The sequence below is a fragment of the Syzygium oleosum genome, unplaced genomic scaffold (assembly GCF_021117445.2).
Source record: "Syzygium oleosum isolate NSW1041296 unplaced genomic scaffold, Sole_v2.1 Sole_v2.03, whole genome shotgun sequence".
Taxonomy (NCBI): domain Eukaryota; kingdom Viridiplantae; phylum Streptophyta; class Magnoliopsida; order Myrtales; family Myrtaceae; genus Syzygium; species Syzygium oleosum.
The window spans coordinates 8,082,014-8,094,591 of record NW_026607487.1 but is presented as its reverse complement, the minus strand read 5'-3'; the positions used below and the strand labels follow the sequence as shown (position 1 = coordinate 8,094,591).

General features: G+C 45.0%; 4 protein-coding genes across 4 annotated transcripts; 1 reads left to right on the top strand and 3 right to left on the bottom strand.

Moving 5' to 3' along the window:
• The first annotated feature begins 414 nt into the window (after positions 1-414).
• Positions 415-1,878, top strand: LOC115679269 (uncharacterized). The gene is made up of 3 exons (XM_056309612.1): positions 415-673; positions 1,052-1,497; positions 1,609-1,878. The coding sequence occupies exons 1-3, from the start codon at positions 415-417 to the stop codon at positions 1,876-1,878; spliced, it is 975 nt and encodes a 324-aa protein (XP_056165587.1).
• Positions 1,879-3,363: 1,485 nt separating this feature from the next.
• On the bottom strand, positions 3,364-4,250 carry LOC115679070 (uncharacterized). The gene is made up of 2 exons (XM_056309611.1): positions 3,970-4,250; positions 3,364-3,735 (listed from the first exon to the last, which is right to left on the bottom strand). The coding sequence occupies exons 1-2, from the start codon at positions 4,138-4,140 to the stop codon at positions 3,364-3,366; spliced, it is 543 nt and encodes a 180-aa protein (XP_056165586.1). The 5' UTR covers positions 4,141-4,250.
• A 2,495-nt stretch (positions 4,251-6,745) lies between these two features.
• Positions 6,746-7,815, bottom strand: LOC115679071 (photosystem I subunit O). Its single transcript, XM_030602621.2, has 4 exons — positions 7,655-7,815; positions 7,483-7,555; positions 7,199-7,378; positions 6,746-7,004 (listed from the first exon to the last, which is right to left on the bottom strand). The coding sequence occupies exons 1-4, from the start codon at positions 7,737-7,739 to the stop codon at positions 6,914-6,916; spliced, it is 429 nt and encodes a 142-aa protein (XP_030458481.1). The 5' UTR covers positions 7,740-7,815; the 3' UTR covers positions 6,746-6,913.
• Positions 7,816-8,775: 960 nt separating this feature from the next.
• LOC115679072 (small RNA-binding protein 11, chloroplastic) lies at positions 8,776-11,248 on the bottom strand. Its single transcript, XM_030602622.2, has 4 exons — positions 11,065-11,248; positions 9,325-9,393; positions 9,143-9,249; positions 8,776-9,068 (listed from the first exon to the last, which is right to left on the bottom strand). The coding sequence occupies exons 1-4, from the start codon at positions 11,183-11,185 to the stop codon at positions 9,012-9,014; spliced, it is 354 nt and encodes a 117-aa protein (XP_030458482.1). The 5' UTR covers positions 11,186-11,248; the 3' UTR covers positions 8,776-9,011.
• Between the last annotated feature and the right edge of the window lie 1,330 nt (positions 11,249-12,578).

The window sequence follows — 12,578 nt, the reverse complement described above, 5'->3', positions numbered from 1 at the left end:
TGGCATTGAGACTTCCATTCTATCCAAGATAGGCACTTTACTACTATAGAATCAGCAGAATATAGTATACTGAGAGCAGATATGGGAAAAATAACACCAAAAACGAACTCAGGACGTCGGAATACCTCAAGAACCAATCGGAGAACACTGAAAACCGGTCAGGAAATGGTCGAACTGGCCGGAAAAGAGATGGAACCGGTCTGGTCTGAATCGGTCAACGGTCGGTCAACGACGGTCAACGCAGGTCAACGGTCGGTCAAATGGATGACGTGTCGATGACGTGGTAGATGACGTGTCGGTTGATGTGGTGATGACGTGGCACGTGACGTCAGCAACTCCGGAGTCGTTGGCGCGTGCAGGAGCGTGCAGCTGGGCGAGGCGCGTGGATCTCATGCGCATAACTTCGAGCGGCGCATGAGGGCGCGTCCGAAGGAGGAATGCGGTGAAACTTCACTAGACGACTCGACTGGGGGCAGCGAGTCGTGGGTTGGTGTTGGTTTTTGGAAAAAACGCGGCGGAGTATGTCCAAATAATCACCATCGATTAGCGGTGGGCTACCTGGGTCCGAGGCGTGGTGGCGCATGGCGGTGCGTGCAGCGGCGTCAGGCTACTGTTGGTGATGAAATTTCAAGACGTGGGTCGTTTGAGGTCGGCGAGTCTGCTGGTGGTCGCGGTTTTCCGAAATGAGCAGGGGAAGTATGCCGAATAGTGACGAAAAGCTTCGGTCTTGTCAGAGAACCGAGGCGGCGCGGCCGGTGCGGCTGGCGTCGTGGCGGCCACGGTGTGGCAGACTCGATGGGCGCTCCTCAGGAAAAATAGCTTTGATACCAAGTTGAGATAAGTGAGTTTATTTATATTGCCTTACTTGAATGAGAGCTACAAGTCCCTTTACATAGGGCAAAGGTGAAAAGTAAAATAAATAGTAAACCCTACTAACAGTAAACCCTAAATTATACAGTATATCTAACAAGCACGAACAAGTATAGCACTATCAGTCATTTATGTTCTTGTTCTGTTGACTTCTGTTCCAGTCTGAATCTGTTACTTGCAGATGATCAAAACATAAAATCAGCTCGATCAATTTTGATCATCGGTGGTGGCCCGGTGGGTGTTGAACTCGCTGCAGAAATTGGCGTCGATTTCCCGGACAAAAAAATCACTCTCATTCACAGCGGATCGAGGTTGATGGAATTCACTGGACCGAAGGCTTCGGAGAGAACTCTAGATTGGTTAAGGACAAAGAACGTGGATGTAAAATTGGAGCAACTGGTCGATTTGAACTCTTTATCGGATGGAACGTACACAACTTCCCACGGAGAAACTATCGATGCAGATTGCCATTTTTTATGCACGGGAAAGCCGCTTGCTTCTTCATGGCTCAAGGAGACATTCTTGAAGGAAAACCTGGATCGATTTGGAATATTAATGGTTGATCAGTGTATGACAGTTGAGGATCGTGACAACATATTTGCGGTTGGAGATATTACTGAAGTTCGGGTAAGTTCAAAATGCGGATTACTCCGCTCAAGTTCGTTTCCCCAAGAAGTAGACTTCAACACATTCAATGTCAAAATCGCTGACAGAAACGGTTATGTAACATGACAACAGGAGATAAGGCAAGGTTTTTTGGCACAAAAGCACGCGACGGCCGTGAAGAAATTGAAGCTGTTGATGGATGGAGGCAAAGAAAGCGAGACGGCCGTTTACGAGCCTCGTTCAGTAAAAGCCATCGTCTTGCTCGGAAGGAAACAAGCAGTGGCACAGTTCTTGCTCCCGACCATCATTGGGAGGATTCCCGGCATGATCAAGTCTAAAGACCTGTTTGTCGGGAAAACAAGGAAGCTGATGGGCCTAAAACCTTACATTGTGTACTCTTGAAGTTTTTGGCACTCTCAGTACTTACCTATCTTCATCTTTGATTCATTCATTTCATCACTTCCTTTTAAAGAGAACTTTCGAATTGAATGTGACGGTGTGGTACTACGGCAGAACAGTGTTGTGCAACACTCTTTGACATCAATCTTTGGCAAAGTTAATGCACAGGGTTGTTCCTGAAAAACTGCTTATATCATTCTTGAAGGTCATAGGTCAGCCAATTCTGGCATAACCCTTCTTTCTTGGATTCAACTTTTCTCTCTCTCACTCTCTCTATAGGAAAAACAAAAGAGAAGAAGAAACCCTCTTCCATATAAGGCCTGCTTCTAAAAGAGCCGAGGACCAAAGTTCAGGAGGAATGTACAATCATCTCGGCTCTATGGAAACCACCAAGCAGATAAACAAAACCAAACAAGAAGCTCAGGCCGATTAGGACACCGTTAGACCTGTTAAATGAGTCTTAAAACCCATATATGACCCATTTAAAAAATAAATGGGTCATAAATGGATTAACATAACTTTAAAAAGTCTATCTTAAATGGATCTTAAAGTTTTAAGCCTATCATAAATGAGTTTTAATGGATTGAGTGTGGAGTCCATTTCCAACCCACTCATTAAGCCTACCCCTTTTTATAAACATATATATTTTTTAAATCGAAATTTTTTTATTTTTCTTTTCTTTTTTTTTTTCTCTTCTTTTCTGCCGGTGGCCGGCCATCAGCTATCGGCCACCGGCCACAGGGGAGGAACAAACTCGCTGCAGGTCGGCGAGGCCTCGGGCTCATCGGAATCGGGCGAGCTCGGCCTCGCCGGCCTGTGGCAAGGCCGGAGCCTTGCCAATCTAGCGAGACTCGAGGTCGCCGATCTGGCAAGGCCTTGGGCTCCCCTGCCTCAAGCGAGGTCGAGCTCGCCCGAGGCCAGCGACCTCGAGTCTCGCCAGATCAACGAGGCCGAGCTCGCCCAATTTTGGTGAGCCCGAGGCCTCGCCGATCTGGCGAGACTCGAGCTCGCCGGCCTCGGGCGAGCTCAACCTCACCAGATCCGGCGAGCCTAAGGCCTTGCCAATCTAGCGAGACTCGAGCTCGCCCGAGGCTAGCAAGGCTCGGCTCGCCGGAATCGGGCGAGCTCGATCTTCGCCGGGCTCTAGCGAGCTCATCCTCATCCGTGGTCGGCCACTGGCCAAAAATAAAGAAAAAATTACAAATTAAAAATAATTAAAAATTGCATTTTAAAAAATAAAATAATTAAAAATTGTATTGTACGAAAATGTTTTAGTAGTATAATTTTTAAAAAAAGTCATAAGAAATAAGTTTTCCTATATTGAGTTAAATATAGAAGTGTTTTAGCAATATGGGTCAGGTTGGGTATGGGTCGGGATATTTACATTAGAAATAAATGGGTCATAAACGGGTTAATGGGTCAATTTGGATCGGACCATTTATGACCCAATCCCAACCCAACCTGACCCGACCTATCCGTTTAACAAGTCTAGACACCATACACAAGCCATCGACCAATGATCACAATGGTTCTTCTCTCTGAGGGCTCTGAGCTTCCTGCTTGAGGTTCTGCCTTCTCTGCAGAGTAATCACTGGCCTTTATCTCCGGCGCTATCGTACTGGAGCTCTCTGGTTTTTGCCTCCTCAGTCTGACTCTTCGATTTGCGGTGCCCTGGAAAGGAGGGATCGGGGACATGAAATCTTGCACTAGATTTTGCGAGTCTTGAGACATTAGCACGGCCACTGGATTGATTGGAACAGTAGGCAGAATGTTGCGAGTTGCAGAAACAGAAGACTCATCTAATTTGACAATGTCATCTTTCAGTATATCTGCGTAAAAGTTTTCGTTGCCATCGCAATACTGAATGGTAGAACAGGGGAAATAGATTTTAGTCAGTACAATATTAGCTGACTATTTGTAGACCAGCTCCACCTAAAACTGACTAAAAAATTTCAATCCCATAATTTGGACAAATACTCATGACTAAAAATGGCTGCAAATGAGGGAGGAGGTCCCGTTGCTGAAACAAGTAAACCACAAGGCCATAGCAAACTTTGGTGTTGCAAAATATTAACTTCTTGAAACGAAATGAACCTTTTGATGGGTGGAATTGGAGCTGGAATGAATTTGCTCAGCAGAGTGTGAATTGCAACTGCCAGAGCACTTCCTCGCGTAACCATCAGCCAAGTTGTCTCCTTCAGAGACATCCGTCCGGTCAACATCAGAAGTTTGCATTAGATCAGAGGCACTGTTCATATGGAACATATTGCTTCTTCGCAGGTGGCAGATAACTAGAGAACCCTGCTGATTTGAACGGGGGGATGCAGACGCACGAGACAATTCAGTCGTTTTTTAAAGGTATTAGAATCTTTAAGTAGAAGACAATTGCTTTACCTCTGCGAAATGTACACACATTTTGGTGTCAGTAACACTAACATCACAGAGACTCATAGAGGGCCAGAGACTAGGATAAGGTCGATGCAATAGATAAAGGCTCAAAATCAAACGCTATTACCTGGGACCTTGCATTCATCGAGTACTCATGCATGATCCACTCTGTCCTTTTCCCATTCGGCGCCCGACCCAGGTGGAAGACGAGGGTTCTCTTTGTACCGATCACGATGGAACTGGACTTCACGCTACGCTCTTTCCCTGTGGCTTTCTAGTATCCATGTTTGGTCGCTCTCTTACTCTGTGACCCCTTAGGATACTTCCTGCCGCGAACAGAGAAGAAGAACCCCTCGCTCTCCGAGGGCATGATCGATTTGGCTGATCATAGAGCAACCAACTTTCAACGAAGCAAGCCTAATATAAGGGACAAAAGGCTACAAAGTTTGCACTACAGAGTAGTGCAACCATTAACTCAGTGAAGCAACAAAGAACCAAAATTCCCTACAGATCAGCTCCAGTGAACTATGTACTGAATCCGAGTCGGTAAATTGTGTGTGATATTGTTGGAGTTGGTGAATACTTCGGGGACCTTTGTTTCTCATACCAGGCATGCCCACGTGAGCTTAGGGAAACTGAAGTATGAATCGACAACATGTGACCCCTACGCACAGAATGTCGGGGGTCCCGTTGCCTTGACATCGAGCGGGGGTTCCACTCTCCGGTGAGCGGACGAGGGCTCGGGGGTAGCGCCTCCGAAACAACATCGGGTTTGTTGACCCGTTTGTTGTGGGATTAAAGGGATTTGGATAGGCTTGGGCTTTAGGCTCATTTTAAGTCCTATATATATTGTACTCGTATGAAAGATGATTGTAACGAGTGACTGTGGTTGTAAAACCTAAATATCATAATAGAATCCATTTGCAGGACGTAGCCCTATTCTGGGGTGAACCTGGGTAAACTCGTATGTTAATTTTTCTATTATCTGTGTGATTATTTTGATTCTGTTTCGGATATAACCCATCAGATACACGCATCCAACGTTAGAAATCAATGGAAATTCTAAGTCCAACAAAATTCTTAGATACCGTCCGAAGAGTTTCCATTTCAAAACAATTACTAGACAGTGATCTTTCAGCACAGGAACCAGTCATGTTGTCAAGATCTTAAACGCAAACCGCATCCTCTTCCCATCGAATTCCAAGTTCAGTTGGCAAAACCGTTTTCTCCAAAAGTATACACACATGGGACGAGGCTTACATTGGGTGCAATTTTTTCAAAAACAGAACCATGTCCGTATACCAAGAACACGAGTCGCATGCACTCCAATTTCTTTTCCCCCTAACACGAACCGCAAACACACGCACAGGCGACAAGAACACCGGAATTAGAGCACGGATGAAGGGAGCGTCAAGACCAACTGGGCAAGTCCCAGGGCTCATGGGCAGAGATGTCCACCTCGGGAATGAGTTGCTCGACGCTCTTGTCGAGGCCTTCGAGCTTCTTCGTCAAGTAGTACGCGATGAGTTCGGCATCAGACGGCGAGAACTTGAAGCCCGGATACATTGACGCTGCGTCGGCCATGGATATGATCCGCCCCTCCGTTCCGTCGGTGCACACGCCGTCCATCTTCTCCCACGTTAAGCTCGAACTGGGTCGGTTCGTTTCGTGCAGTTAATCGTCGAGAAAGAACAGAACAGAACAGAACAGAGCGGTCTCATTTGCAGGTCGCCATCTTCATCACAGAGAGTAGCTCCTCGGGACGTGCAAGGTGTCTCCTTTTTCCCACCAGCTTGCTAGCATAGTTGAAGCGGCGGGTAGTGGACCCAGGTGTGACTCCCTTCGCACGTGAGAGCTCCTCCCAGGGCACGACCGTCACGTTCCACGCCCGACCGTCTATTTGTTCCGACACTGGAAACCGAACTCCAGCGACCAGGGTAAAATTGATCTACGAACAATCTGATTAATCTTGCTTGGATTATGCGAAACCTGTAAGTCTAATGCCTATTTGAAGCTAAACAGCGTGTATATATGGGCTCGAAATATGTCTACTTCTCCCGAATCGTATAGGCTTTAGATACTTTCTCGTTATTTTCGGACTTGATTTTGTGCAACCGATTGGTTTGAGAAGTTCAAGAGAATGTTGCAATCTGCTGCTGATATCATGACTTTCATTTCTCGACGAAGATGACAGAAAGTGTCAAGAAATCTTACTAAACCGTGTTAGCAAGCGAAAGGTTGAAGCAGATTGTTCAGACTTTTGGCTCGAGATTGAATTTAGGGTCACATCATCCGATGAATCTAATTCATCTTGTCCTGGGTTTGAAATTCAATGTCCGTTCATTGGGTTTGACATTAAGAGCAGAACCGAACACAACTAAGGAAGCAAAACCCGAATGATCGCCGCTGGCTGGTGGCGGTTCTGTCATCAGCAAGATGAAAAGGGCCACAAAGAAGGACATACCATGCATACAGGTCGGAGTTAATCAAATACGAGCAGCGCTTGTTCATCAGATTAGAAAGGGTACATAGAGTTTCATAGGGGGGGGGGGGGGGGGGCAAAACAAGATGAGGGATGGATTTGCCGGGAAATTTCTGGGTAATTTACAAGAAGATTACACATGAAATATGATAATGTCTACTGGTTTCTTCAAAAGTACTCCTCGGTCCTCCCCTTGAAGCCGATTTGGCCGAACGTGAGGCACAAGAACAGACCCAGGTGCCATAAGAACAGCCACAACCTGTTCATCCATCAGATTCGCCCCAAAAAATCAATCATTTTTGCAGATGTGCGCATATCAAACGCCTTAAATCTACCAAAGTCAACTGTCAAAATGGTCCAAGCTTGTGGGATTTTGACTGATCGATTGAGCAGTTAAAGCTTCGGCGTTTATTTGCAATGAATCGGTTTGTGTGTATGTAATTATGGACTCACCAGAATGGGGAAGTGAGCGGGGGACCCGTGGGGAAGTGAGCGAGCTCGGTCCCGATGCTTTCGAAGAAGAGCCCCGTCAGGCTTTTGCCATTGATCGCCGGGACACTGGATGGCGCGAGCCACCCGATCAGCCCGAACCCGATCACGCTGTAGTCGGCGCGCAACCAGTCTCTCTGGAAGCTTCACAAAAACATTCGTACCAACGTTGAAATCAACCAAACCAGATCACATCGACATCATGCACCCAACCGATCAGAGCTGAATAGAGACATTGAAGCACTTACCATGTGAACCTTCCTCCCGAGGTGCGAACCAGCTTCAACGGGTTCCTTGCTCTCACTGGAGATCTCACAAAGTCTGCAACAACCAACGATTCCGGATTGGATGAATGATCGAGAGTAATAGGAGCATGGAATGGAAAGAAGCGAGACGAGTTTCGGGATTATCAATGTGTACCTGAGACAAGGGCGGCCTTCTTCGGGGAAGACAAGGACGAGGAGCCGAGGCCGATAATGCTCGATGTAGCCATGCTTGCCGCCATTTTCGGTCTGCTGGTTTGGGATGAGAAACCGTAGAGTAGGGGGTGGATATGGAGGACTAGGGTTTTGTTAAGGAGCGAGATACAGATTTTGTGGAAGACGGATTGCTTGGATAGCGTCGTCGCTCAATCGGAACGTGCCATGTCGGATTTGCATGGATAAGCGTGGGGACGTCGAAACTCGAAAGATATGTGTAGAGAGAGAGCTCTCCCAGTTCGCACTTCAGCAAGTCGGCACGGGCCACTAATGGGCCCGTAAATGGGCCAATTCGAAAGGGCCCAAGCCATTTCTTCTGAGCCCAAGTCTTTATTGACCAGAATAGCCCCCGTGATAAACTAAAGGGGGGAAATTTTTAAAAAACAAAATAAATAAGGAAACAAAGAAAGAACACCATCAATTTGTTGAGTTATCTCAATTACATTGATTACCCAAGTCCCAAAATCATAATTTTTTTCTTTTTTGGTCAGCATAACTTTTTTCTTTATCAGTGACAAAACTTTTGAGAATAAAGTCCAAAGATATCAGTACCTACATTTAGCTCGGAGTAAAATCCACTTGACAGCAGATACAGAACAACTCCAATTCCCAGATTAACCAATCATCAAACCTTGATTCATAGTTGCCGAGTTGCTGCACGAAACGTCGAAATTGATGGGCATCAATACCATGGTCCAGTTCTCAGGCCGGCCCGCCACTCTGATTTTCAATTTCTAAGCTCGAGTCAAGCACTGCATTGCTTCCAAAGTCATTCACTTCTGCAATTAGTCTTGTCTGCCACGGCAATCTCCATTTCTAACTCTTACTTAGGCTCCCTTTTCCCTTTGCCTCTCATGAGACTCGATCAAAATCTCTGCACTGCTCTTCTCTTTGATCCAATCAGTGCCATTACATCTCCATGTAATTAGATACACAACAGGTAACGAGCCATGGACCAACAAAGAGGTTTGCAGACTTTTGAGCACCGATATTATCTGCACTATTCTTCAATGTCAAAAAGCTCTCGATATGACAACACAAACATGAAGAACAACATGATGAACCTTAAGCAAATGACACGCTTATAAAGCAACAGGAAGTACATTTGCAGCCCACATAGAAATGAAAAAAGGTCAGCAAAATAGTGAACACTAAAAAACCAAGTAAAACAGAGTATATTGACTAAATGATGCATCGGTTCTCTAACTACATCGGACATATTGACAGAGGAAAAACAGGAATTGAGTCATTCGTTAATGGAAGGTTCAGGAGGTCCCCTGGCTGTTGGAACGGAATCATCAACATCTCTTCGTGGTTCTTGCCTTGTCCACAAACACTACACGCCCATCTAGCAACTAGAAGCAAAAAGAGGGTCATAACTTACAAGGTCTAGAATGCGTAAAGTACCAAGAGATGGCACAATTCTCACCTTCCCATTCATGTCAATCAAGGCTTTCCGGGCATCCTCCTCCACAGCGAAGGTCACATATCCAAAACCTTTCGATCTATTTTTTACTCTATCCATTATTATTGTAGCTGGAAGAAACGTGGCTTCATGGTAAGAGATAATAATGCTTCTTGAATCTCCAAAGGGGAAATATTGAAGCTTACCTTCTTCAACTTGGCCAAACTTTGAAAATGCTTTGGCTAGCCTGTCGTCAGTGGTGGCAAAATCTATACCTGCTCAAGAGCAATATTTAATGATAAGTTTTGCCATGTCATAAGATCGATATTACAAAAGGCAGAGTATTTGCTACAACTAGAAACTGCATTTCATAGTGAGATAAACAACGATTAAAATTTCTCCTAGAAATAACTCTGATGGTACTAAAGCTGAAGATTCAGACCTTTACCGCCAATCATTAGTTCAGGAAATGATCGTCACAATCTTACTTGAAAATACTTTCTTGGTTCCTCCCTAAAGAGTTGCGATTTCTCCAGAAATGGATATTAAATCTGGGATTTGCTTGGCTTCACAGCTGATAAATTTTTGTTTCTACGCTCTTATGAAGGATTGATAGTAACTAATATTGTGCTAGTACCAGGACTGGCATCGCTAGCCGTGTTATACAGGATGAACGGCTGTGTTCATTGAGTCCTAAAGATTAGATCCAATACACAACAAGCTACTTAACACTCAAATGATTGTGCTACATTTTGTCACCATGTTATTTCCTTGAAACACAAAAAAGTAGCTAAACGGCTTCCCAGTTCTGAGGAGGTTGAAAGAGGTCAGGGACAAAAGCTCGAACCTCAGTCCTTACAAGCTCAATCATATTCAGTCCAATACTCAACAGCATGAAGCCTTCAAAGGCAATGCACCATCTAACTAATGATAGACGACCAAGAACTAGAAGTCGCATTCTGAAACACCCAATCACTACGGAACTACCAGTTATCTCACTTTTCACAGCACATGATGATATCCCTGGAATCATCTATCCTGCTGGAACAAGTACGCCCACTCTACTGTGAAATCTCGACGCAGACAGAGATTACAGACTTTCATGAATAATCTGGAAGATGGGGCTACTCATTTGTCAATGAATGAAGCGGGATTATGTCGATTTTGTGCTATCCCATTAGTCAGTATTGTCAAACTTTTGTTTTGTGCAACATCTTGATCTGCACACAGGACTCTGGCCATCGTGTCAGATTGGCGACTCGTGCCAACTTTAGAGAGTCTGTTATAACTTCTGGGTTGGAGTTCTTCCCTTTCGGGAGGACATCCGAAAGTTCTCGCTGGTTGTAAGTACTCCATACTTTTCTTTCATGTTCTGTTTGCCGTTCAACAGAATCATGAGATTTCATAGGAGGACAGTGCATTTGACTAAGTAGATTTGGTCTCTGTAATCAATTTCTAATTGCTTGCTGTTCCTTCAGCTGAGTCCGGTCCACCATGAATACCCGCAAAACCAGCAACAGAAAGAACAGGTTCCAGTTTCCACTGGCCATCAACTGGTGAAAGAAACGACTCAAATTCGGGAAGAAAGAAACACAAAAGAAGAGACTTTCAATCAAAACATGGAGCCTCAAATGGAGCAAAATCACCACAGGGTAAAATTCGCAACCAACACTAGCGCCTACCGCCTAGCACGAAAAAAGAATTCCAATTACTAGAGTCCGCCCAAGAAATCTTTTGAAGGCGCGGTTAACCGAAGCACATTCTCGAAGGTCAGCCCGACTCCGACAGAAAGCGCCCCTCATTCGACCAGGCCACTTGGAGCCCGTGCGCCTTGTCGGAAGGCGCCTCGTGCACGCACGCACAGCCAGACGCACACGGGGCAAAGCATCAAGAGAAGGGAAAAAGCATGAAGGAGAAAAAAAAAGGTTTTTTTTTTAGTGCGGTACCTTTGACGAAGAGCGTGGAAGCGAGCCCTCGATGGAAGATAACGCTAGCTGGGGAAACGATGGGGTTAGGCGACGATACGAGCTCGACCAACCTACTCGAAACTCTTCTAGCAGCCGCCATGGAAGAAGGCGCAGAGAGAGAGAGAGAGAGAGAGAGATAGAGAGAGAGAGGTGCGAGTGAGCTCTTCTGAGGTTTACGTCTCTTTGATTACCTGAAGAAGAAGAAGAAGTGGCAGAAAAAAACTGAAGATGGACTGTCATTTCGGGTTAATTTTTGGTTCTTTTTAAATTTTTAAACGAATATTTGCCCACTTCTTTTTTTTTTTTTTCCTTTGGGTAGAGATTTGATTAACTGTAAATAAATCACCAAATAAAATTGGATGACACTTCACAATTTCTTACGGTTTTCTTTCTTATATCGACATTGGTCGAAATATATTCACAAACCAACTCAAATCGCGGAAAACAGAGACATTTGTGCAAAAGAATTTTACACGGAAATTCTAAGAAAATAATAGTCCGTTTTTCCCTTGTTTACGGTATAGGTAATTATAAAACGAGAAGGAGATTGCTTGTAAATATTTTGGATATACTCGGGAATTCCTTATAACTGGCAAGGCAATCCACAATTATTGAATGGTGGGGTTCTATTCAAATCTATTTCGGGGTGCATCAAACGCAGTGATTAGTTTGCTAGCACGGTTTTGACAGAGAGCTATACACACATTTCATTCAGGCATTTCAACAAACACACTGTGATCTGTTCGAAAAAGAGATCTAAATGCAGCATTGAAGCAATTGTTACAATCCAAGCTTATCGCAATAGCATCAAAATGAGTGGAGATCATTCACAAATCCTATATTGTACGAAGAACGGCAAAAAACAGAGCACTGGATATTTACTTTGATGAGATGCGATTGTGATTGACCAAAAACAGAGCAAGAGAGGGAGGCGAGAGTATGAGACCGTGAGAGATAGGTGTCGAGCAAGAGGACTCAGGCGAGAGGGTGGCGTCGAGGCGAGAGGGCGTGACTAAGAGAGCTGTGACCGAGAGTGTGAGAATGAGAGTCGAGCAAGACTGCAAGAGGTGTCAGAGACTGGGAGTGACTGAGCACGAGCGAGCCTGAGTCGTGAAGAATGGGATTAGGCTTAGGCGTGAGCAAGCAAGGGAGAGGCATGGCGTGCATGACCATAACAAGCGATCGGGTTTTTTTTAGAAAGCGGTTAGAGTTTTTCCGAATTTGTAAGAAATAAAAAAAAAAATCAGTTTGGTCCGGATGGGCGTTCCAAATGGAACTAGAAATCGAACCGGTGACCTTGAGAACTGCCCAGAGCCAACAGATTTGATCTTGTTTGGGCGATTCCTTTTGCTCACCTATAATGAATACCTAATGAGTTCGGTCCGGGCGCCCAGAATCGCCCAGAGTTGCTGAGATCTCTGAACTCCTAAGTAGGTAAATTCTTTCTCGACAAGGTCCGCCTTCGTATCTTTTGCTGCTTGCAGTCATTTCAG